The sequence below is a fragment of the Phacochoerus africanus genome, chromosome 8 (assembly GCF_016906955.1).
Source record: "Phacochoerus africanus isolate WHEZ1 chromosome 8, ROS_Pafr_v1, whole genome shotgun sequence".
Lineage (NCBI taxonomy): Eukaryota > Metazoa > Chordata > Mammalia > Artiodactyla > Suidae > Phacochoerus > Phacochoerus africanus.
Genome location: NC_062551.1, coordinates 4,898,490 through 4,924,660, shown reverse-complemented (window position 1 = coordinate 4,924,660; position 26,171 = coordinate 4,898,490). Strand labels below are relative to the sequence as shown.

Sequence of the window (26,171 nt, the reverse complement as noted above, 5' to 3'; positions counted from 1 at the left end):
TTCTTGGAATCTGTCATTCAAAAAAAAAAAGTCAAAATATATTGAAAGCTGAATATACAGATGTTCATTGCAGTGTTATTTTAAACTGTCAGAAATTTTAAAAGACTAGGTATAACCTAAATCCCTAATAACAGAAGATCAAATAGGTTATAAATTACGTATGTGATTATATTTTATGCAATCCTTAAAATTATGTCAGGGAATAATGGTAGTAAATGTTATTGCATGAGGGGATTGATATTGGTTTACTATGATCTCTTCTATATCAGAAAAAATCCATGTAATTTCTTATTTTTTGTGATTATGTTCTTCTAAAAACATGCAATCTTTTGCCACAAAAGTAAAAAGGTCATATGAAAAATTAGACCTGGATAGTGGCTAGTATGTCCAGAGGCACTCAAGGAAGATTTTGAAGGTGGGCCACTATGTTGGTTTCATATGGTCCAGCTACAGAATTTATGTCAAAGAATAAATATCTTACTTGTTATTGATGATAAGTATAAAGTCACTTATATTAGGCTAATGATTTTATGGTTTGAGCTTGCGAGTGGATGGAATTGCAGGAACCTTTACAGAACGGTTCCAACTGAACCAGGCAGAACCAGAATTATTCAAAGTTGGGTTTGGTATTAAATTCTGTTTGCACTCAGCAATTAGAGTATCAGTCCTGATGGATATCATTCCACCATATGTATGTTTCAAATCACCACGTCAAACTCACACAATAGTATATGTCAGTTATCTCTCTATAAAGCGGGGAAAGAAAACACTGAGTAACCCTGTCCAACCAGTCCATCTGCAGCCCACTCATCCTCTCCAGTTTAAGAGTTTGGGGCTTGATCAAGCTGCCCAACAGATGTACTACTTCTTTTTTTTTTTTTGTCTTTTTGCTATTTCTTTGGGCCGCTCCCGTGGCATATGGAGGTTCCCAGGCTAGGGGTTGAGTCGGAGCTGTAGCCACCAGCCTACGCCAGAGCCACAGCAACGCGGGATCCGAGCCACGTCTGCAACCTACACCACAGCTCACGGCAACGCCGGATCGTTAACCCACTGAGCAAGGGCAGGGACCGAACCCGCAACCTCATGGTTCCTAGTCGGATTCATTAACCACTGCGCCACGATGGGAACTCCGGGATGTACTACTTCTAAAGTTATTAGTTCAGAAGCTCTTAGTTGAGAAACAACTAATGAAAGGTTCCCTAGGGAGCGAACAGTTAACCCCCCTTTAAAAATACTTACAAGATTCGGATAAGCTAGCATTAAGCTATTAAAATTTAAAATTCCAAAATTTGGCTTTAGAATGAAATTATAGATCCCTATTGTGTTTTTGTATCCTGCTTCCCATGGTATTTCTTAGTTATTGGTTGGTACAAGCAATGATGTTTGAAGATCTCATACAAGCAGGACTGATAGTGACCAGTGGGACCTTCAATAACAAAAGGAATAAAATAACAACAAAAATAACGAAAAAAAGGATTTTGTTATTGAAGGTAGTTCTCTGCATGTGTGATTACAAAATCAATCCAAACTGGTGTTAACAAATAGGAAAATGAATGCCCTAACTAGCTGGAAAGTCCATAGGGAAGGCTGGCCTCCAGGGTGGCGTGATGTAATGGCTGCAGTGGAATCACCGGGAAACATTTCTTCCTCTCCAGGGTTCAAGTCTGATTCTCTCAGTAGACTGGCTTCCTTCTCAGACAAGCATCCCCTCACTCCATCCCTGCTGTGGCAGCAGATGGCTCACCCAGGTCCTGCGCTAAGGCTCCCAATTCACACCGCAGTGAAACAGGGCTTCCTTCATCCAACAGTCAAGCACAGGTCCTGCCCCTGGACTAGACACCATGCCCCTGAGATGGCATGGACTTTTGGCTTCTTCTCACCACAGCTCATTCCAAAAGTTGGCCGGAGTGCAGGGTGGGGAAAGTCCATCCAACCCAAACCACCTGGGCAGAGAATGAGTGACAGATTGGTCCCCAGAGGAAATGTGAGGTGCTGCCTTAGTAGAAGAAGAAGGACATGCTCATTGCCAAGCAAGCACATGCAGCACAGAAGGCACTTTAAATGCAGGGTTGTTGCTGACCAATCATAGAACCCTCTTCTTCATCATGAGATAAGGGCTGCTTGGTTAGTGGTTTTGTGTGTTTAAACATGGTAGCAAAATAGCTGTCAGATATTGAAATGAAAAGAATATATATATATTGAGAGACAATAGTGCAATTTTGCTTGTGTTAAATTTATCATTTTTATACACAAGTTTAACATGACATAAAAGACTAAAATGACTTACAATGACATGAAGACAGTGCAGTATAAATGATTTTAACCTCAGTGGGTGTTTTCTCACCTGTAAAATGGGAACAATAAGTGCAGCTTAACATGCTCACTGGAAAAGCTGACACTGATTTCTGATGCCTGCCCATCAAACTGTTCACTAATGTGAGTTCCTAAAGCCTTCATCATTGTTTTGATCTCATAATCCAACAGCCTCATTTCCAGTTTAGTTTCCTGAGGCCGCTGTGAAATGACACACATGGGGTGTAAATATCAGTCATGCAATGTACACTCAAATCCCAGAAATGAAACATTCTAGAATGTATCACATGTCCCCTTAAATAAGGACAGAAAATAGATTCCATCGCCAACCCAACCCTTGTCTATGAGTCGAACATCCTGCCCTGGAGAGCTTGCAAAGGCACATTCACACACAGCAGGTAAGAGTGCTGGGCCTGGGCAAAGGTGCCTGCCCTATATGGAAGGGGTACGTAGTGTCAGCCCCAGCAACATGTTTGTCACCTGCCCCATGTGGTGACCCAGATCTAACTGTCATTCTCTCTGTTGTGTGTTTGCTTTGTAGACTCTGGAAAATCCCAAGTATGAATTGATCATTGAGGCTCAAGATATGGCTGGACTGGATGTTGGATTAACAGGCACGGCCACAGCGACCATCATGATTGATGACAAAAACGATCACTCACCGAAATTCACCAAGAAAGAGGTAAACCCAAACTGAACATCCACCCTTGCCATGACAGCCATGATTGCTGATTAATATTAATTCCATATACATCCCCTGTTGGCTCCCTGCTTGCAAAATCAAAACCTTCCTTTGTGAAGAGAAGATGGTGTTTTGCTGCAATACTTTTTTTACATTTTTATCTTTTTTTTTTAACAAAGCTGAAAATACCAGAGCATTGTGAGAACAAAAGCATTGAATCTTGTTAAAGTCCATAAGAAAATAACTTTTAATGCCAAAGTGCCATTTTCATAGTTTTATCGGTGTTATTTAGCGCTGAATTATGTTAGTCCCATTGTGATTTTAGCATAACAATAACCATTTTTTTCAGCAAGTACAGATTGAGAGTCCAGACGGAACAGCAGCAAGAAGGTAAAGCAGATTTTTCTTGGCAATAGCAGGGTGGCCCAGGATCTTATAAATAACAACCAAGTTAGCTTGTCTGGAAGAGCTATTGTTTATTCTCAGCTCCTGTGCTTTTATGATTGTGGATCGTGGTTGTCGTTTCCCATTTATTCCAGTGGAGCAACGTTTGGGGATAGGCTGAGTTTGCAAGACTGCATTCAGCTGCTGAATATGTATCCAAAATAGGAAGCCATTGGCACTATGCATCTGATGGAAATGTGCTAAGGTCATGGTTTCTTTGGAGGCTAAGACCAGGGCCAAGGATTTGATGCCCCTCTTACTGACCGAGAATGTAGACTCAGTAACGACAGCCCTGCCGTTTGCCCAACCTTTCCTGTACATCCACCACCGCCATGGGGCTCTCCACCTTTGATCTGTTGCTTCATCTGAGGTTGGTTTCTTGAGCCATATTTTTTAAAAACCAATGAGGGAGCTTATTTTAAGCTCAGAGAATCTAGATCTCCAAGGTCATAGGCATTCTTAGAAATAGAAGGTGAATACAGCCCCCTGAGAACTCTTAGCCACAGTGCTCTGCTTCCTTGTCTGCAGTGATGTCTTCTACCTTCCCAGTCTTTCAGAGAAAAGACCCATGCATGGATTTTCAGTTGCCCACCCCCGTCTCAAGAGTCCCAGGGCTACTCCAGATGACCCCTCCAGCCCCCTGGTTCCCCAGTAACCTCTCCACATCTGCAGCCCTCCATGACCCTCTCCCAGTGGTGTCTTGGATGCTCAAGATTCTAACCTCAAAACACCAAAGTCTGTGTAGCTGATGCAGTCCATTCTATTGCTCCCACGACAGTGTTTCTAAAACTGCTAGTACAGATCACGCGTTATTCCTACGTTTCTCAAACTGTGTTCCAAGAGATTAGTTCCACAAGTTGTATTATTGTCGGGCAGGCAGTGGGGAAGATTTTAGGATCAAACAGATGTGGAGAACACTGTGACGAACAGTGTGAAAGATTTTTTTTTTTTATTGTAGGACTTCCCAGTTACCTTTAAAAGGCTCTGAGTTTATCTAAGAGGGGTATGTATGGTTTATAGGCTTTCTCAGACATATTTGGCCTGGAAATAATTTTTCCTGGACCATCTCATCGTGTCTCATTGAACTGGTATTCATGGGATATTCAGTGGGGGATGTTGGTTTATCTGTAGAATTTCTTAGGTACCTATTTCAAAAAAAATAATAACTCAAGACCTAGTATAATGTTCAATATAAACATAGTAATAAAAATAGAAATTAGATAACCTCAGTATAAAATCAGAAAACCTATCAGTGTTACCAAGTGGGTGAGATTAATTTGTTATTTCATTGCAGCCTGAATTGAGCTTATAATTGTATGCCTGGTAAAGGACTGTATCCTGTGAGAAAGAAGCTTTTGTTGTTATTGTTGTTGTTATTGTTAATACCACTGAGTTCAAGGAACGATTTGATACAGTAAGAGACCCTGAGTAGCATAATGGAAAATGTATTTACCTGTGAATATTGGCAAACACACAAAATTCTCTTCAAATGGACATGGACGATGAGCTTGAGATTTCCGCAGGGCAGAGCTGATATCACAGCTCATCATTACTGTATGAAGATACAAGTAATAAAACAAGAAAAATGGGTAGCTAGCAAGTACTTCAAACTCTCTCTGAGATACATGATATCCCAAAGGCGTCTTTGTCACTGTTGGAGAGATCAATTCAGTTACATTTTCTAACATGTTCCTGGAAGGCCAATGTTCTTTGTGGTTGAAGGGTGGGGGGATTCCCATGTTGTGGGCACCAGGATGCTAGAGGGGGTATAACATTGACGTGAAGGGGTAGACGCTGGACCAGACCCAGATTGAAACCATGCCAGCCGGCCATGGAACGTAAGCATGGTCACCATCTACATGGACCTTCTGTCACTGGTCATAAAGCCCACCTCACTGGGTTCTTGTGGCCATTAAATGAGCTGCTACTGAAAAGCAGTAGTGCTGTTGTCACCTCATGTTCTCCAGAGTTCGGGTGATAAGAACATAGTGGTCATTTAGAAGCTGGTAGTGAGGGCAGTGGTGGTGAGGCTAGTGGGATAAAGGCAGCGATGAGGAAGGTGGTGAGGAAGATGGCAGCAGTGAGCAGGATGATGCTCTGATGACGACAATGTCCTAAAATGTAGAAGCCCACCTGACACTCTTATCTAAAGGGCCCTCTCCCCTCCTTGATGGAAGGCTGCTCTTTTCCTTTAAAGTGATCTATGAACCAGCTCAAGCACTTCAAAGTACATGATGGAGACCCTCAAGTACCAGGGGAGAAGGAATTCTGGAGGCGAGGTGGCAGAATCTATAAAACTCACCACTGTGGGCAAAATCCAAGAAGGCCAAGAGAAACCTGTTAGGTGGAGGATAAGTGATGAGGACTCAGCCCATACGTAGTGGTCCTGAATGAGGGAGAGGTCGGACAGGATGGTCGGGGAAAAGAAAGGAAACGTGGACCTTGTGGTCTTGAAGTTGGAATAATTTTTAGAGATGAAGACCAAGGTTCAGTCATCCCAGAATGGAAATCATGATCACTTGGGGCTGAAGGTATCTAGAAACCTGTCCAGGAAGATGTTGTCTTACCCAAGTTTCTCCATACATCAGTACAGTTCTTAGGAAAGTCACAGAAATGTATGGTTGTTGCCTTTTTTAAACTCTGTTTTACATGGTTTTCCATTTCCAGAGAAATGCATTTTCTGATCTGTTTTAAAAAAGGAATTAGAGTCAGTTGCAAATAACAGCCTGGAAATAATGCCATGTTAAACAAGATAGAGGTATCGTTCCTCTCACATAAAGATCTGTAGCCAGGCAGTCCCAGGCCAATATGGTGACACCATGAGACTCCTCTTATCTTTACCATATTCCTCTTATTCTTCTTCCCTGCCTTCCCCAAAGCTGCCTCGCAGTACAGTAGGGTCACGGCAGTGCCAGGCATCATGACCATACAGCAGGTAGAAAGAAGCAGGAAATTAGAAGGGCAAAGGAGGACCTGCCACCTAAGTAAACATCACTTAACAAGCCTCCCCAGAAAGTCAGATCACACCTGCTTACATCTCTTTGGGCTTCCTTATCTGTAAGGGAGACCAAGAAATGATTCCAACTATCTTTAGTGGCAGGTTGCCAGCGTTGATAAGATACAGGTTGTTACTAAGAAAGGAGATATTTTAAAGGTTATTTTAAATAATAAATTCTTAGTGCAAACTGAGATCATCTGCGGTTTCCCTTGTGTTTTTTCACACTGACTATAAGCCTGCCAAGAGGCAAAGCCTGTACCTCTCTTATTCTCTGTTGCCTTCCCAGTCAGCACTCAGTAGTTCAGTATTTGCTGAATGGTTCCTGAAGGTGATTTTAACTTGAATACAGTGTCACTAGATATGATAAACCAAGTGCTTAAAATTGCTGATACATTTAAATCAATTTTTGGTCATTGATTTCCATGGAAAATTTAGTTAGAAGCACTAGTCTCACTATAGAGAGTCTTCTGTGAATTTTTCTAATAGTTTTTACACATGGATTTAACTGTTGGTTTATATTTAAATGTTAGTTTTGATTTTCCTAGATTAGGCATTTGGAAATGATTTTAGGAAATCTAGTTAAACTATCCAAACCCAGAGTTTGAATTATAGTTGGGAATCTAAATCCCATTTGGAGCAAAGTGATTTTCCAATTTCTCTAAATTTTTTTTTGAAAAGACATCTGATTTGTGCCTATAACACAGTTGATGCTCAGCACGTACTAACTGAATAAGTCATATTTTCACCTAAACCTAAGTTCAGGAGGGTTAATGTACTCACCATTAATTTCAAAAGAATGTGTTTGCAAATGAGTATAAGATTTTTAAATTAGTTTTTCTTCATTTATTCAATCTATTGATTTTCACATTTTACCTTAAAATGTCAATTGGTAATGAAGACTTAATAACTTAGGATTTTTTTCTGGCTCTTTGATGAATTCTTTCTAATGTAAATGTTTCAGTGTTTGAGCTATAACGTTACAATACCTGTAATAAAAATGACATAAAATGTAAAAGGCCCTGTCTTCCAGCTGGAAGTTGAGAGAGGGGTAAGTGCTCCAGTTTTCATAAAGGGTCAAAGATAAATGGCATGAACTGGAAGCCAGCAAGCTAAAGCTGAGCCACTGGCAGATATTTGCATTAAATTATCAAGCAGATGCTGGGATCCAGTCTCCAGTGCCTAAAATCTAGTATCAGGGCTTCAAGGACCTTGATGCTTCAGGGGTCTTATTTTTCTTTGGACTATTAGCTTTTATAATAAAAGTATTTTCTTAATTAACTGCCTAATTTACCCTATAATGCTTTTTATCTTACATGTTTGACTGAAAACTCTGTTGTCTTCTTCATAGAATAATTATGTAAAACCATTTCCTATAGAAAGAGCAAAAAGACTAGTCTTTACTAGCAGGGTTGATAGAAACTTGCTCTGCATTGTGGAGAGTTTAGAAACTTTTTTTTATCTTGACCACATATTTTGCTATTGGAAAAATCATGTGAATTTTGACGATTGCTGTTAAATTTAAGAAAATCTCTGTTGCATTTCTGTCTGTATATGAGCTATGTAATTTCAAATGCTCCTGGCTAAAGATTAATCTTTAAATTGATGACACTTGCTAATCATGCCATCCATGTCCTTGTTTTGAGGCATATTAAAAGTTTTACATTGTCTTTATTGATGTTGGCATTGCAGGTAAATCACAAGAAATTTAAATCTTTATCAGTCTGTTCATTATGATTCACTTCTCTTCATTAGTAGATTTACCCATCAAGGAGCTGTTTGATTTCTTATGTAGGAAATTTACTTTGTCCTCTTAATGAAATATCTGATACAAGATGATGTTGGGATAAGATTTATTTATTTTATTCCATAACTTTATCACTTTTGCTTCATTTCCATTAATTTTTAATAATAACTTTGAGATATAATTCACATACAGTAAAGTTCACCCTTCTAAAATATATAATTAGTTGGGTTTTAGTATATTCTGTACATTTAGTATATGTAGAGATAACCATCACTACCTTCTAATTCCAGAACATTTTCAAGATCCCCAAAAGAGATCCCATGACCATTAGCAGTCACTCCCCATCCCCTTTTTCCTACAACCCCTAGAAACCACTAATCTTCCTTGTGTTTCAGTGGACTTGTATGTTCTGGACATGTCACGTAAATTTAGTCATAAAATAGGTGACTTTTTCTGACTTGCTTCTTGCACTTAGCATAATGTTTTCAAGGTTCCTCCATGTTGTAGTCTGTACCAGACTTTCATTCCTTTTTACAGATGAATAATGCTCCATTCTATGGATATACCATGGTTTGTTTATCTGTACAGCTACTGAGGGACATTTGAGCTCTTTCAGCATCTTTGCTGTTGTGAGTAATGATGCTATGATATACAATCCATTAAAGTTTTATCTAAATTTTCTCTTATTTCCTTAGGGTTAAAACTAAAAAGAAGTTACTCGCCATATTAAATTGAGGCTATCATTTCTCATTTGTTTTATTGGAAAGATACTTTATTCAAAAGGTCTTTCTAAATTGCAGTTAATATGGCTTGCTCAAGATTTATTGACTTCTTTTTAATAAACATATAACTTCCTAACCAAAAAAAGTATATGATTAGTGGGTAATTTTATTTTCCACAAGTCAAACACAAACGCAGATCAAGAAACAGAACTTGACGAGTCACTCATAGTCTTCCTAAAACCCTTCCCAGCCACCACTGCCTAAATGTATACCACTTGATTCCCCCGTTTGAAGGCACCTTGTTACTCGTGTTATTGATATCTAGCTTTATTCCATATTGGTAGAGAACATACTTTATAGGGTGGCAGTACTTTAATATATTTGTTGAGACTTGCTTTACAACCAGCACGTGAGCAGTATTGATCAATGGTCCATATATACTTGAAAACAATGTGAATTGACAGTTGTTTAATATTCTTGTTCAAATCTTCTACATACTTATCTTATCTTACCAGTTACTAAAAGAGTAGATAAGATATCTATGATTGTAGATGTATCTATTTCTTCTGTTGTATGAAATTTTTCTTTGAATATTTGAAGCTTTTTTTTAAGTGCATATAAATTTAAAACTGTTATATGTCCCTAATATATTGACACTTTGTTATTACACACTTTACTTCCCTATCTGCAAAAATGCTTTTTGCTTTAAAATTTACCTCATCTTCTATTAGCATGGTATATTTCTTTCCATTGTTTCTTATCTCAAGTTTTCTATAGTCTTATATTTAGAATATCTCTTACAAGCAGTGTGTATTAGGTTTTTGATTTTTGTAATCAATTCTGACCATCCTAGTCTTACTTAAATTATATTGTCCATTTATGTTTAATGCTAGTACCATGTATTTAGGTTTAAATCTAGCAATCCTAACAAATTATATTTGTTGCACTTTTTATATATTTTTTCTCTCATTTCATACTTCTTTTTGAATTAATCATATTTATCATTTATCTTCTGCTTTAATAACTTGTTATGCTTCATTTTTATATCCTTGTGGTTTCTGAGAAACAAAAATATATATCCTTGACTTACAGAGCCTATTATAAGTTGAACTCTTATCATTCCTAGATACTGCAAAAATCTTAGAACATTTGGATTCCCTTTATACCCCCCCTTGTCGCTTGATATAGTGATATCACATGTTTTAATTCTGCTAAATTTCACAAAAATTCTGTTTTATTAGGTAAATAATCATTTATTCACTCTTTATATTATTACTTATTCATTCATGTTTCTTTGCTTCCATGTGGGATAATTTTCCTTCTGACCAAAGAATTCCTTTTTATTTTAAGAATAATACAGATCTGTTGGTGACAAATTCTCTCATTTATTATTTGTCTAGAATTTTTTGCCTGAATTTTTATTATATTTTCATTGAATGCAGAATCTCAGCTGACGGTTATTTTCTTGCAGCACTTTCAAGATGCCCTTTCACTGACTTTTGATAGCGGTTAATGTTTGTTGAAAAGTTAGTTGCCGATAATACTTTCTTCTCCATTGAAAGATATATGGCTCTTTTCTCTGTCTACTTTTAATAGCATTTCTTTTTTTTTTTTTTGTCTTTTTTGCCATTTCTTGGGCCGCTCCCACGGCATATGGAGGTTCCCAGGCTAGGGGTTGAATCAGAGCTGTAGCTGCCAGCCTAGCCACAGCCACAGCAACGCGGGATCCAAGCCGCGTCTGTGAACTACACCCCAGCTCACGGCAACCCTGGATTGTTAACCCACTGAGCAAGGGCAGGGATCGAACCCGCAACCTTCGGGTTCCTAGTCAGATTCATTAACCACTGCGCCACAACGGGAACTCCCAATATTTCTTTTTCTTTACTTTTCAATGGTTTTATTATAGCCTGCTGAGGTATAGTTTATTTTTTTATTTGTCTTTTTTGCCATTTCTTGGGCCACTCCCACAGCATATGGAGATTCCCAGGCTAGGGGTCCAATTGGAGGTGTAGCCACCAGCCTACACCACAGCCACAGCAACGCAGGATCCGAGCCGCGTCTGCAACCTACACCACAGGTCACGGCAACCCCGGATCCTTAACCCACTGAGCAAGGCCAGGGATCAAACCCTCAACCTCGCGGTTCCTAGTCAGATTCGTTAACCACTGAGCCACAAAGGGAACTCCTGAGGTGTAGTTTAAATTGTATTTATCATACTTGTTCCTTGGCATCTCAATCCATAACATATCTCTGCAAATATTTCTTCTGACCCATTCTCTTCTCCTTTTTATCTAATTGTGTATATGTTAACTCCTTATGCTTCTGTTGACCTGTTTTCTAGGTCACCATATTTACGATTATACCCATCTATTGATTTCTAATTCTGCTTAATACATTTTAAATTATATCATTTCTATTTATTTTACAGATGAAAATGTTGAAATTTTACATTTTATTTTTTGAATATTTTCCCCAGAGTTCTTTAAAATTCAATGTCTGGTAACTCTAGTATCTAGATCATGTCTATTGCTACTTTCAGTATTTGTTTCTTGGTTTTTGGTCATTTGTTATGGTTCCTCGGCACACCTAGAAATTTTTAAGTGTATTCATGAACAACATATGTGGAAAATGTTTAGCGATAACGTAGGGCTCTGGCTGATGTTGTATTTCTCCAGAAAGGGTTTGTTTTTGCCTTCTGTGTGGGAAAAGGCAACTTTAAATCAGTCTGGGACTGAGGTGGTTCATTGTTGGATTTCCATCTCTGCGAGGGCTCATCTGCTTCCTGGTTTCCATTACTCCTTGGGCACAGCCTCTCTGGGCTCCTTACTGAAAGACGGGTGTTTTACAAGTGCTCTTCCACCTTGGAGACCCTCAGTTTCTGTTGTCTTCTCAAGCTCCATGAGACTGTTGGAAGCTCTGCTCAGCTTCCTGCTCTCTTAGCAGCACTTTCTGCTCAGGTTCATTGCCTCTTGTCCTTGTGTCTTTACAACTTAGAAAGTACCTTAATGGTAAAAGTTCCATCAAGTGTTGACTTCACTTCAGGGCACTTCCCTTCTCAGCAGGATCCTGAGTTTGCAACTTTTGGCTGCCTTGATAGCTTTCCAGTGCTTTCAAATACATAGGGGGGTTTTGCATTAAGTCCATATTTCTTGAGATATCCTAGATTTGAGGGATGTCAAGAAAGGAAAAATATGTCCTAGCTTTTAAATCTGGGTTACCAGGGAAAAAAAGCAATAGATATTGTACAGAGAGGATTCACTGTAGCATAAAGCATCATTATATTTTCATTTAAAATATTGATTGAAGAAAATAATTGTTGTGACAGTACCATTCACTTCATACTCAACTCATTTTTGTAAAAAGATTAAAAGTTTTATGTCTCCACCTTATTTTTTTTTTTTGTCTTTTTTAGGGCTGCACCCGTGGCATGTGGAGGTTTCCAGGCTAGGGGTCAAATTGGAGCTGTAGCTGCCAGCCTACACCACAGCTCACAGCATCGCCAGATCCCTGACCCACTGAGTGAGGCCAGGGATTGAACCTGCAACCTCATGGTTCCTAGTCAGATTCATTTCCACTGAGCCACAATGGGAACTCTTATGTCTCCATCTTAATACTGATTGTCAAGAAATGGAATTGAACTATGTAATTAGAGGCAGACTTTGCTTTCAGTTTCCCTCATTCTTGAGTTGACATGAATATCTGGAGTTTTCTTAAATCTTTTGAATCTTTTCATTTGTTGTTCGCAGTTTGATGGCTCCAGGTATAAAGCTAGTGAATGCACCTTTGTGTGCCATCCTTTACCAAAAGTCTAATTGAAGTGAATATATTTATCCACTCTTCCGGGACTCCATGCAATATATGTGAGTGCTTTAAATGAAACTCTCCTACTTCCATAAGAGTTTATTTCCCTTGGGAGAGCCCTTTTAATTCAGAGGTGCCTATGTCTAAACACTGGCCACATAATTACACATTCTGCTTGCTCAATAGAGACTAATCCAGAAAGCCAACCACATACCTCTTAGAAGATCGAACCCATTTCAATTATCTGACTCAAGTGACTTTTCTGGAGGGTGGAGTCTGAGACATTTTAACAACCAGATAAATCTTTAAAGATGATTAAATGTTATTCCAAATAGTCCAGACTCTGTCTTCCGTGAAGCTTTTTATAGCTATTATGGTGAAATATGTGATACTTTTTGCTGTGATGCTGTGAAATCACATATCTGGCAGTTTTCTCTACGGCTGAAGTTTTAAATAAAACCAAACATACACTGTTGGGATCTTTATCCTGTGCTTTGTATGCTAGATGGGGGCATCCCAGTATGTACAGAAATGGCATATATGGAGAGAATAGAAGAGTGTGATTTCTATGCATGGATCCCTCTTCCAAACTGTGCAAATGGTAACATCACTCCTGATTACATCAGTTCCTAGTCCATCTTTGTCCAGGCCCATACCTTGTCCAAGGACTCCATGAGCCATCTATTGTAAATTGCATTCCCAACTTCCCATCATATAATTGAAGAAGGGTTAGCTGCAAAACAGCCAACACGCACATTCCCCATTTATCTTCACTTGGAAAGAGTTAGTTCATTGCTTTCTTTTCCCGCACCAAGGTCATAGAAAAACATGAATCATAAACTAAATCTAATGTTCAAATTTCAAAGGTATTTGAAACAGCAAGTCTACAGCTGGGTTTCTTGACTAAAAGAGAGTGAAGAGAAACATTTGTACAAATAAAGGAATGCTCTATAAATAGAAGCCGTATCCAAACAGGATTCTTCTAGGTAAGGAAAAGAGTGGTGTGTACTTTCCTGGATTTAATTGTTCAAAGACAGCAGGGTGAGAAATCTTGCATTGTTGGAAATGCCCACGTGGATTATACACTGTGTGTGTGATGTCAGAACATCTGGATTGTTTTAAGTGGGAAAGTCTAACTACACTGTGGCTGGTTCTTCAAGCCCCTTGTAGAGGTAGACCAGACAGCCAGATGATTTATTGCATTAATCACTCCTTCATAAATATATTCAAAATGTGTTGATCCCCATCATCCTTGTGTGAGCTTCTATGCAAATCCTGTGTCTTTGCTAACCCTCTGGTGAAGCTCAGAGGGTCAGCAGCAACTCAATGGCAATAAAAGCCATTTTTACTACAGCTGGCAGTCTCATCACTGAGCCACTCCCTAGTATAGTGGCCTCCGAAGACTTCATCCATCTGCTTCTGTTCAAAGACAATATCCTCACACCCAGAGCAGCAACCACAAGGCTGTAAAACATCTATTTTTTTAAACTCTATGAATGTAACATTACTACACCTCCATAACGCAGCTTACAGATGAGAATCCAAGAATTCCAAAGGAGAAAGCCAAAAGCAGCACAAAGGAGATGTTGGAAAATGAAACATCCAAGCCCACACTGCACCTGGAAACCATTTCATGCTGAACAGTGTTAGAAATAAGATCACTGGGTCTTCTGCGTGGATGGTTTTAAACACTGTCCATTCAGTCTCAACCTACCTTCATCTCAGGCTGCCCTGAAGCTCATTATTCCCCCAACTTGCCAAGCTTTGGCATGCCTCCATGCCACTGCACATCCTGTTCCCTTCTCCCTGGAATGCCTTTCTCTTCTTTAGTACCTGGCGAAATCCCAATTTATCCTTTTTATAAATCCCCAAGTCATAAATTCCCCCTCAGATTGCTGCTTCTCTCTTCTTGTTCCTACACATGCTAAACATCCCCCTGCCTGGTGTTACCACACTGCCTTCTAATCGTGTCCTCATTCTCTAGCTCCTGATTCCATTTGGGTGATTCCATTTGGATGCTTTGATATTTAGGGATATGTCCTTTCCATCACTGCCTCTAGGGCCTAGCACAGAGGCAACATCAAAAGTTCAACTAGAGATGAAATTCTTATTCATGTGGTAAATCCTGATTACAGCCTGCTGTGTCTCAGCCTCTAACACACTATTAAATGTAATTATTGTGTTCCATATTATATACACTGTTACATGTATACCATCATATATTGTTATGTAATATTCTTTTGCCCACGCTATTCTTTTCTAATATGTACACATACATATTTTATTCTATTATCTCTTGGAATATTTTTTCTGTCCCCTTCCCTCTCTCTTCTCCTTCTGGCACCCCTATAATACGGATGTTGGTGCGTTTAATGTTGTCCCAGAGTTCTCTGAGACTCTCTTCATTTGTTTTCAATCTTTTTTCTTTTTTCTGTTCCGCACCCATAATTTCTACTACTCTGTCCTCCACCTCATTTGTTCCTCTGCCTCCTGTATTCTGCTGTTAGCTGCTTCTAGTGAATTTATTTCAGTTATTGTATTTTGCATCTCTTTTTGTTTAAGTTTTGTATCTTGTATCTCTTTGGTCAGTGTTTCCTGTAAGTTATCCATCTTTGCCTCCAGTTTATTTCCAATGTCTTGCATCTTCTTCAGCATCAACAGTCTGAAGTCTTTTTCCTGGAGGCTGAGAATCTCCTCATGGCTTAGCTGTTTTTCTGGGTTTTTTTCTTTCTCCCTCATCCGAGTTATAGTTCTCTGTCTTTTCATGTTTATAGGTTTTTGGAGTGGTGACCTTCTTACAGATAATAGAGTTGTAGCCTCTCTAACTTCTGGTGTCTTTCCTCCATGTGGCTGAAGTCAGTATGGGGGCTTGCTGTAGGCTTCCTGATGGGAGGGGCTGATGCCTGCCCCCTGGTAGGTGGAGCCGATTCTAATCCCTCTGGTGGGTGGGGCTTAGTCTCTGGATGGGATTAGAGGCAGCTGTGTGCCTGAGGGGTCTTTAGGCAGCCTGTTTACTGAGGGGCGGGGCTGTGATCCCACCTGGGTTGTTGTTTGCCCTGGGGCTTCTCAGCAGCTGACTGAGGATGGGGCCAGATTTTCCCAAAATGGCCACCTCCAGAGAAAGGCAGCTGCTGAATATTTGCAGAGCTTTGCTTTCTATGTCCTTCCCTCACAGCAAGCCACATTCACCCCTGTTTTCCCAGGATGTCCTCCAAGAACTGCGATCAGGTTTGACCCATATTCCTATGGAGCCTTTGCTTTGCCCTGGGACCCAGTGCACGTGAAAGTCTGTGTGCACCTTTTAAGAACGGGGTCTCCATTTCCCCCAGTCCTGTGGAGCTCCTGCACACAAGCCCCACTGGCCTTCAATGCCAGATGCTCCAGGGGCTCTTTCTCGCAGTACCAGATCCCCACACATGAAGGTTTGATGTGGGGCTCAGAACTCTCACTCCCATAGGTGAGTCTCTATGAACCAGTTAGTTTCCAGTCTGTGGGGCTTCCCACCCAGGAAGTATGGGGTTGTTTATATCACGAAATCACCCCTCCTACCTCTTGATGTGGCCTCCTCTTTATCTTCTGGAGTAGGGTATCTTTTTGAAGGTTTCCGGTCCATTTGCGTGAAGATTGCCCAGCCTTTAGTTGTGAATTTTGTTGTTTTTAGGAGAGAAGTTGAGCTCAAGTCCTTCTATTCCACCATCTTAATGCCATCCTCCATATTTTATTCTAATGGTATATAAAATTCATCTTTTAGTGTACCATATAATTGAGTTATTGTTCCACTTATTGTCACTCTCCCCAAATTAGAATGTAAGCTCCATGAGAAAAGGAACTTTATCTCTTTTGTTCCCTGCTCTGGCCCCAGTACCCAGCCTGGCACATCACCAAATAATGGGTGAATGAGTGAATAAATTATAAATATTTGGCAGTAAGCAACAAAGGCAATCAAAAAGTTAGAGCGACGTTGCTGGAAGGGACTTTAGAAAGAATCTCATCCAACCCACTGCTTTTGGAGATGAGGGAGGCTGCTCTAGGCTGATAGTAGATCCCAGGCCATTCTCACTGTGGCACAAAATACTGCTTCTAGTGAAAAATAAGGGGCCGTACTATAGCACAAAGTCATGAGGGACTCTAAGTTTTATCATTTTACTGTGGTGCACAGAGAGCCGAGAGGGTTGGAGTTAAATTTCTTTCCAGAAGTGAATAAATGAATCTATATAAACTGCAGAGAGCCCTAAATCTATTTCCCTACTGGTCAAGTTAAAAAGAGAGAGAGAGAGAGAGAGAGAACTCAGTGTTAATAAATAATACATAAAGGAATCATTACTGTGGAGATAAACTCAACTTATCCTACAAACTTAAAAACAAGAAAGAAAATATTCCGTAACCCCAGAGTTCTATATGGGTTCGTTCTTCTAAGTGGGATTAAATAAAATAACCCAAAACTTCTTTTAATATATTCATTTGTTTCCAAGCTAAAATCTATTTCAGTTATAGGCTGAATCAGTTTTCCCACTACAGGCAGCATTTTATTTTGCTGTCGGCCTGCCCAGATCTGAGAAAAGAATTTATGAGAAGTATCTTCCTCAGCCTGTCTTACCTGAATGTACCTATATTTACATGTTGCATATCATAACATCAGCCTTCCAGCCTTCCAGAGTGCATTTATTTATTCATTCATTCAGCCCGTCCATCAGAAGCATATTCCATGATTCCCCTCTGCCAGGCACTGTGTTAAGCTGGGATGCAGTGTGGTTTGCACAGCATCTCAGCCCGACAAACATGGTCCTTAACCTCAGGAAGTTATGGTCTAAAGTGAGGACAGCTGACCAGTAAATAGCTACGGAAGGCCCCTAGTGACAGTATGGAATGGGTGAACTCATCATAGATGGACATGATGTGGGCGCCTACTGTGGAGTTCAGGGAGGTCCCTGAGGAGGTGACATCTAGGATGACTTTGTTAGTGTCCTAGGGATGCTATAACAAAATGCACACAGTATGTGGCTTGAACATTTATTCGCTCACAGTTGTGGAGGCCAGAAGTCCAAGATCACAGTGTCCAGAGGGTGTTTCTTGCTGAGGAAGACACTCTTCAAGCCCATGTCTTAGTTTTCTGGTGGCTCTCTGTGGTGGTCATAGGCTTGCAGATGCATCACCTGATCTCTGCCCTCATCTTCACATGGCCTTCTCCCTGTGTGTGTGTCTGTGCATAAATTTCCCCTTTTTGTAAGGACGCAAGTCATATTGGATTACAGCCCACTCTGAGACCTCATTTTAGCTTGGTAACCTCTATTTCCAAGGAAGGTCATATTCTGAGATACTGCCAGTTAGGCTTCCAACAGATCTTTTTGGGGGAGCCAAAAGTAAACCCACGACAGTGAGACTTGGGAGGACACAGAGGGTCCATGTGAGAACCTGGAGGCTGGGAAGAACGTGTCCTGCTTGAGGAACTGAGAGGCATCCGTTGTGGCTGGAGAAGCATGAGAGATGGCAGAGCTGTGAGACTGGACAGGATGGAAGGGGCTGATCATGCAGACAAGGCGAGGATCCTGTTCACCCGAAGTGCAGTGGGAAGATGCTGGAAGACCCTGCAAAGGATAGACTTTGCAGGACTGGGAGCCCCCACACTGCTCAGAAACATCATTGTTCCTCTGGGCAGAAGATTGCTGGGACGATACCACCAGTCACACACGACCAACCACCTGTATCCTTCACAGGACTGGGAATAATGCCAACAGCAGAGAACCAGCACTACCAGACAATGACATAGTTGCATTTAAGCTGATGAAGCCCTTCCATGCTCCACACACTCTCTCTCTCACCTAAAACCTGGACAGTCCAGTGAAGAGGGTTGGGGTTCTCACGCCTATGCAGTTGAGAAAGCTGAGACTGAGGAGGTGGATTCCTCCCCTAGGTCACTGAGGAACTAGATGTTGAGATTCTGAATGCTGCGTCTCTATTTTCCTTGCAAATTCAGAGAGAGATCTTTCCTCAATAGAGCAAGCATTGCATCAATAACAGCGAATGTGTAATGAGCTTTTGTTAAAGACAAGACAGACCATTCTTTCAGAAGTTCTGTCTGTTCAGCGCTCCCTGGACCTGCTCTCTCATTGTCTTCGTTATGAAACAAGCATTCAGAAGCCATTACAAACATCTGAAAGCCCCTGCTTTAGGCCAGGCAGTGTCCAGGAAGCTTGCTTATACTCCGTCATTCAATCCTGCTGCCAACTCTGAGACAGGTCCCCTTAGTGTCATATCCATGTCATGGATGTGGAGTCTGAGGCTCAGAGGGCTGAAGAACTTGCCCACAGTCTAGGTCACATGCCCTCAGCCCTGCCCCAGGCTGCACCCTGATGGGGCTAACAACAAGCCAGAGCACCCTGTTCTCAGAGCAAGTCTGCCTGCCTCAGCTACAGCTGTTACACCCTTTTCCATGGTTTTTCCCTTCCAGTCAGCTCTCCGGGATCCCTACCAGGGCACCTCCTCAGGGAACATCTATCTGGCACTTCACACTTGTGCACTGGGAATTTGCTGAAGATGCTGGGTTTATAACCTCCAATCTCAGCTCTTAAACTTTTCCAGGGCCAACTCACCACCTTCTGCCTTCCTGTCATCTCACCTGCCTCTCCATTCAAATCAGGACAATGCTTAGTGCAAGCCCTGGATACAAATATAACACACCAAAAATCCCTTTCTCTGGGGCTTGCCAGACAAGTCTAAGCTATTCTTTCTCCCTCCACAACTTCTTCAATTTAAAAAGATGGGAGAGGTCTTTTAATAGCCAGTGAATTTGATGAGCAGCCTCAAATCTTTATTTTGATAGGTCCAGTGGGTAAATACAATAATCACTTCTTAGAAGCAAAGAATGAATGAAAAACATTTTCATCCAGAAAACCATTTTTTTTTAAGCTCACAGTTACTAAATGCTTAACCATAGAGGCACTGTTTTAAGTGCTTTGGGCATATCAACTCATTTCATTCTAACAGCCCTATGACAGAAGTACTCTTATCATCCCCATTTCGTAGATGAGGAAACTAAGGCACGGGAAGGTTAGAAACCCGCCCGCAGTTACAGTGTTTCAGGGTGAGGATGCCAACTGCAGGTGTCTGGGGCCATAGCCCAGTTCACAACCATTACACTAGGCTCACCTGAGATCCTGCACACTGATCTGGTTCTGTGGATTCGTAAATGAAGGAAGCCAGACTCCTAACACACTAGTCTTCTCTTGGTTTCTCAACAACCAAATCGAATAACCTATGTTGAACATAGCAATGTTCTTGGAAAGATACTGACATTTCCACTTTATCTTCGTGTGCACATTTAATTCAAAATCTTCCTGCATCCTTGTCAATGGCTTATAACGGTGCACTAATTATTAGATATCTCGATTGAAATCCAGGTTTTATTCACTGGAGAACTTGGGCAAAGGCCTATAAAGCAAGAAAAACTTTGGTTCATTAACCAGGGTCATTTTTATATTCGTCTGTGATCTCTGATAACAGTTTTTAAATCTTTTAAATTTATGACTGTCATTACTGCAGCTCTATGATCATTAATGGGATAATGTGCTTCTTCAAGTTCACAAATCTTTGTGCATTTGATATACTTGTTCTGAGTTAGCAGGGTTGAAAGTGGCCCCAGCTCTCATTCATGCACTCACTGCCTGCTTAGCTAACATGGGCTGAAGATTTGAACAAGATGGGCAAGCCCCTGTCTTCTCGAGCCCCAGCAGGGAGGGCAGATATTAAAGTAGCACATGAGGGGTACCTTCCACAGGTAAATTCTGAGAGCTTTGGGCATATGACCTAAGGAAGTCAGATATAGTCCGAGATCTGGAAAGGCAGAGTCGTGAACTAATTTCATATCCCCTAAGTCTTGGCTTTGCTCAGAAAAGTGAGGCATGTGGCGCTAGAATAGAGCATGCAGAGTGTGCAAATGCCCTGAGGCACACAAGGAGCTTTCAAAGGACTGAAGAGGGCACTGGGACTAGTCTGTGCCATGTAAGCACACGGGTGGGTGGGAGAGGTGGCCCTTTCTGTGTGAGTCTGCTCCCCCAGTAACAGATTTCAGGAAGCCATGCATTTCCCTTAAGCTCCCCTGAATCTCCCAGTCAGAATTAACTGGGTCTCTTTCCCCACCATTTTGTTCCTGCCTCAATCACATCATTCTTCCCAGCATGCATTGGATCAACATTATAGGTATCCATTTCTGCTGCCTGCAGACTGGTGCTCCCTGAGGGCAGACACAACTTCAGTTATTACCGTCTTCCCCTTCAGTCATAGAAGGGTGCACACAGAGGGAGCACAAAGAATATTTGTTGCATTAAATCAAATCTAACAAACAGTTCTCTTTCCCGGCATCTCTGCAAATGGGAACAGATGCCTTTGCTAATCACCCCTGGATGCATGGTTTAACATGAGCTCAATTCAGTTCTCTAAATCAATATATCAGAGCCAGAACCAGCTAGCTGTCTGGTTTATAACAGCCAGCCACTGGCCTCCCATATGATGGGCACTGGTCCCGTTGCTCACACGAAAGCCTCAATGAGCCCCAGAGAACTGAATTGACCACTTGAACCAGCCTCGTATAGAAATGGTCAAAATATATTTTTTCCTTCAGCTCTGGGAAATTGAAAAGACAAATCAATTAGAGTAAGACTGAGACTGGAGGCTTATTCTTCCTTAAGTCTGCTTTCAGTTTCTCCAGAATTAAATATCCTCTACTTACATTCATTTTGTTGTTAAAGGCAGAAACCCACTTTGAACTGGCAGGAGCAAATCCTGGAAGTTGGTGCTCACCCCTGGGAAGGCATTGGTGCTCATCCCTAGGAAGGCACAGTACTCACCCCTGGGAAGGCATTGGTGCTCATCCCTGGGAGCACACAGTACTCTTCCCTGGGAAGGCACAGTACTCATCCCTGGGAGCACACAGTACTCCTCCCTGGGAAGGCACAGTACTCATCCCTGGGAGCACACAGTACTCTTCCCTGGGAAGGCATTGGTGCTCATCCTCGGGAAGGTATTGGTCCTCATCATTGGAGAATGCATTGCCCCCATCCCTGGGGAAGTCTAAGGGCTTTCTGACCTCAGATGTGGCTGCCTCCAGGGCTTGGACATCATCATCAGAATGCTATCTATATGCCCCTCCATCTCTCAGGTCTGCCTGTCTCTCTGAGTTGGTTTTATCTTCTGCTAGGCTCTCTCCTCATGGCAGGTAAGATGGCCTCTGGTGACCATAAGCCTAAGTCCCCATGGCTTATATACCAAGAAAGACACACACACCATCCTGCCCAGAACCAAACACTAATCTCATAGAAAGACTTTGATTTATTGTACTTGGTCAGAGTCACTCAGACCAGAAACTGAGTTCCAGGGAATGATGAAATGATTGGCTCACTGAAGGTCATATGCCCACTTCTGAGGAAGAAAAGTGAGGCCTGTAATTGATAGCGTCAGTGTGACCCCAAGGGGTGGGTAGGATTGTTCCCTGAGGAAAGGATGCCTGCAGACTGAAGGTAACATTTTCCATCTACCCAGAATCTGTTTGGAAGAGAAGGAGTTTAGCCTGTGGTCATCAGCAGGGCAACACTGGTCTGCCTTACACAGGCTTGGCAAGAGCAGATTGCATGCAGCTCTTCCCAATTTTGAGTGCCGTGACACACAAGCTACCACACCGGTAGCTTGAATCAGCCTTGGTGGGGTATTTACACCACAGAAATTGGCACAAGCTACAAATCAGGACTTCTTTCCCCTGAAGAGTAAATTTTTAAGCATTTGTCAGCATACCACTATGTATAAATTAATCATGTTTCCACACCTAAATATAAATCTAAAAATTGTGTGTGTGTGTGTGTGCGCGCGCATGTACGTGTGTACTTTAAGCCTAAATTCTGAGTCCCTTGTGTTCTCTTCAAAGATCCATGGCCCCAGGAGATGCCTAATTCTTGCAGATTGGTTTATTGGCTTCTGCATCCTGGAGCCTGCAGCGCACATGTCTAAACAATGACCCAGTCACACCTGGCCAGTGAAAGAAGCCCTTACTATGTGTTTTTTGCAGATTCATTCTCTCCATCACCCTCCCCCAACATGCCAATGACTACGCCCAACAGGGCCTATTACCTGGTTTCACCATGACAGGACCGTCTACTTCCTCTGCCCATTCTGGGATTTGGTATTTACCTCTCGGGCCTGTTGACAATTAGGCTTTTCCCTTTGCAGTTTCCTTGCAGCGGCTCTGCCATAGCTGACCGTACCCAGTAGCATGGCTTCTTCTTCTTCCTGGGCTTTTTATTCCTTTAGTAAGCTGATTTTGCCACACAGCATATGGCTGTTTCATATCCTTCGTCTTTGTTTTGAGGCCAGACTCGATGCCAGAGGTCCAAGGAGTACAGGGAAACCATCAGCCATCTGGATGTGTTAAGACAAGGATCTGTCCTGGGGACATTCTGTGAATAATGTGGCTGTGATGATGCTGCCAGGATATTGCATGGGATAGTTAACTGGATTAGGGATCTGAAAGTGCTTAGGATATTGTTGACACTCAGGTATTTCATAAGCATTAATCAAGCACTTACTCTGAGCCAGGCACTGTGATGAGGGAATTTAAAGATGAGTGAATTGAGAGATAGTATTTGAATGCAAGTCATGAACATATGGTTTCCTAACCTGGGTGGGAGTGGAGGGGTCTTCCATTCTTTCTATTTAACTCATAACAGATGCTGTTGCTACTTGCTCAGTGGCTGATTTCAACCTTCTCCACCCTCTTCAAAGCTCTCTTTTGTCTCATCTGTCTTTCTCAGCGGATGACTTTGTCCCCTATTTCTAATTCAAGAAGATCCCATTGGAAGAGGTGGCAGAGCCATGCTCAAGGGTAGACTCTTGGTCCAGACACCCAAAAACCTTAAAAATATTGCTATTCACTGATCCAGTCAACACACTTCCAGAAATATAATCTAAGAAAGGAGACCTTGGAGTTCCATTGTAGCTCACCAAGTTGAGAACCCAACTAGTATCCATGAGGATGTGGGTTCAGATCCCTGGCCTCACTCAGTGGATTAAGGATCTGGTGTTGCTGCAAGCTGCAGCTTAGGTCACAGGTGCAGCTTTGATCTGGGTGTTGCTGTGGCTGTGGCTGTGGGGTAGGCAAGCTGCAGCTCTGACTGGATCCCTAGCCTGGGAACTTCCGTATGCTGGGTGCAGCCGAAAAAAAGAAAAGAGAAAAGAAAGGAGACCTAAATCAACATAGATGCATAAAAAAAAAATTCCCAAGAAGCCTTTGACCTGACTAGTTTGCATTCTAGGCATTGGTTAACAAAGCCTTTATCTTCATCTTCATCTTCATCTTCCTTCACCTGCCCAATACCCACACCATACTCCTGCCTGTGAGGCACATTTATTTTTTGCCTCTGTCCCATCTCTCTTGTCTCCACTGATGAGTCACACCCCAGACCCCTTATCCACGTGACTTCCTGAGTATTATCTGGTTGCCCACAAACCCAGGAAGAATGTCTGACCTATTTGGGCAAAAACTGACCTAAGAGAATAACTCATTGCCCTTAGTTCTAAGGCTAAACACAACCTCTTTACGATCTATATTTTTTTTATCTGGAAGGCTGTAGGCTGGGCTATGTCATCTGTACCCAATCAGTATTTCATGGGGAGGTAAATAAAATATGTTTGAGGTGGTCCGAGGGGTTTCCTAGCCTGGCCTGTGTGCTCCGTGGCCACTTGGCGCTACTAGTTTATTTTTACTCTTTCCCACCTGGAAGCTTGAATGGTTGATTGATGAAATAAAATTGAAATTGCTTACTCTGTCTAAAAGCATTCTATGGGCCTAATACCTATTTCTGGAGAAATTTTAATAATGCTTCTAGGTTTTAAAGTCAGCAGGAAACTTGTAATCAGGATTGTTGTATTTCCCCCAAAATCAAGCATAGAGCTCCCATGTAATAAGAAACTCAATACTATTTGTGGAATGAGTAAATTTTCATGGCAACTGGTAATTGCTGGTCTATAAAAATTCTATTCCTTATGTTTCTACTGTTGAGTAAAAATGATTTTCATATTTGCAACAGACTAGACTCGTTTCAAATGGGAATATTAATCTACAATTGCCCTTATCCACGAGGCACCAAGTTCAAGGCAGAAATAACAAAGCCGGCTAACCATATGTTTCATACCTACACAATTTACCTAAATAGAGCTTGCCCAAAGAAGTTTCATCAGCAGTCCGAAAACTTTCTCCTAAAATTTAAAAAATATATATTTTATGGTCAAGATGCTGCAGAACCCTCCCAGGACTAATTCATATCTGGCCAAGAAAAATTGCGTTTTCCCATTTACATCCCAAAGTCTGAACTTTTATTTTATAAATGAATTTTCCCTCCAATTCTGAAACCACTGGCTGCATTACCAAGTTTAATGCTACTATTATAGGACCATAATTTTAAAAACCCAGGGTTCTCCAAGGGCTCCAGCAGCATGCCATCTCTCCACTTTATTAAAATGAATGAACAGATGTACAATTTATTTCTACCAAGCTGTCATCTAAATTCATAAGCTATTTCTCATGTGTCTGAAATCCACGTTGGTTTCCCATTTTCTTTGCCTTAGAAAAAAAATTACACTCCCTCATTTATCACTCTGGGGACATAAACGAGAAGTCGACTCTCCACTTCATTCACTTTAGACTAATATCCTCGGCACAATTTAAATCCCATCTCTTCAAGGCTATTCAGTGCGAGCACGGCAGTGGAACAACCCAACCTCCAACTGGAAACCTCCTCGGCCATCCATGCAGGAGACTGACAAGCCGAGTCACGTGAGCTGACACCTTAGGTGCCGAAGGAAGGGGCTTTGCAACAAGCCTTGAATCTGTGGAGACGACAAAACAGTCTGCTGGTCTGCTGACAGTGTCAGTAACCGAAATGTATTTTCGCTTCTACCTCTTAGGGAACCCTTGGGTCACCCTTATTTCCCATGCACCGCCTGTTGCCTGACTGGCAGCCGGAGGCCATTAACAGATTGATCTCGTGTTGATGGGCATGGAGCCAAGCTCTGAAGCCCCACGTGTTGATCTCAGATCTGCTTTAGATCCCCACACTGCCATTTTCCTGGCTGTGTGAGCTTAGACATATTACTTAACCTCTCTGTGATCTGGTTTATTCATCAGTAAAATGGAGATAAATATAGCCACCTTGTAATAAGCGTTAAAGTAGAGCCGCTCAATGTCAAGGCCGGTAATTTATGGCACACATAATGCCTGGCACATGGATCAGGAAAGGGGCCTCTGTGATGGTTATGACATCCCTGCCCCATAACAGTTGGGCTGAAATTACAGAGCACCCCCCCACCCTGCCCTGCCCGATCCTGAGTCTAGAGTTTGCTGGTGTGGTTCCAGGGAAATGTAAAGAAGGCATTTTGTAGCCAGCAAATGCAATCAATGAAGGTTGGAAAGGATACAGCATGAAG

The 26,171-nt window shown here is 41.6% G+C and overlaps 1 protein-coding gene across 2 annotated transcripts in view; it reads left to right on the top strand.

The window, feature by feature from the left end:
- Positions 1–26,171, top strand: part of CDH13 (cadherin 13) — a 1,025,127-nt gene that overhangs the window by 871,008 nt on the left and 127,948 nt on the right. For both annotated transcript variants that reach the window (XM_047789670.1, XM_047789669.1), the window contains exon 8: positions 2,855–2,995. In XM_047789670.1, coding sequence (XP_047645626.1) covers positions 2,855–2,995 — 141 coding nt within the window. The remainder of the gene's footprint in view (positions 1–2,854; positions 2,996–26,171) is intronic.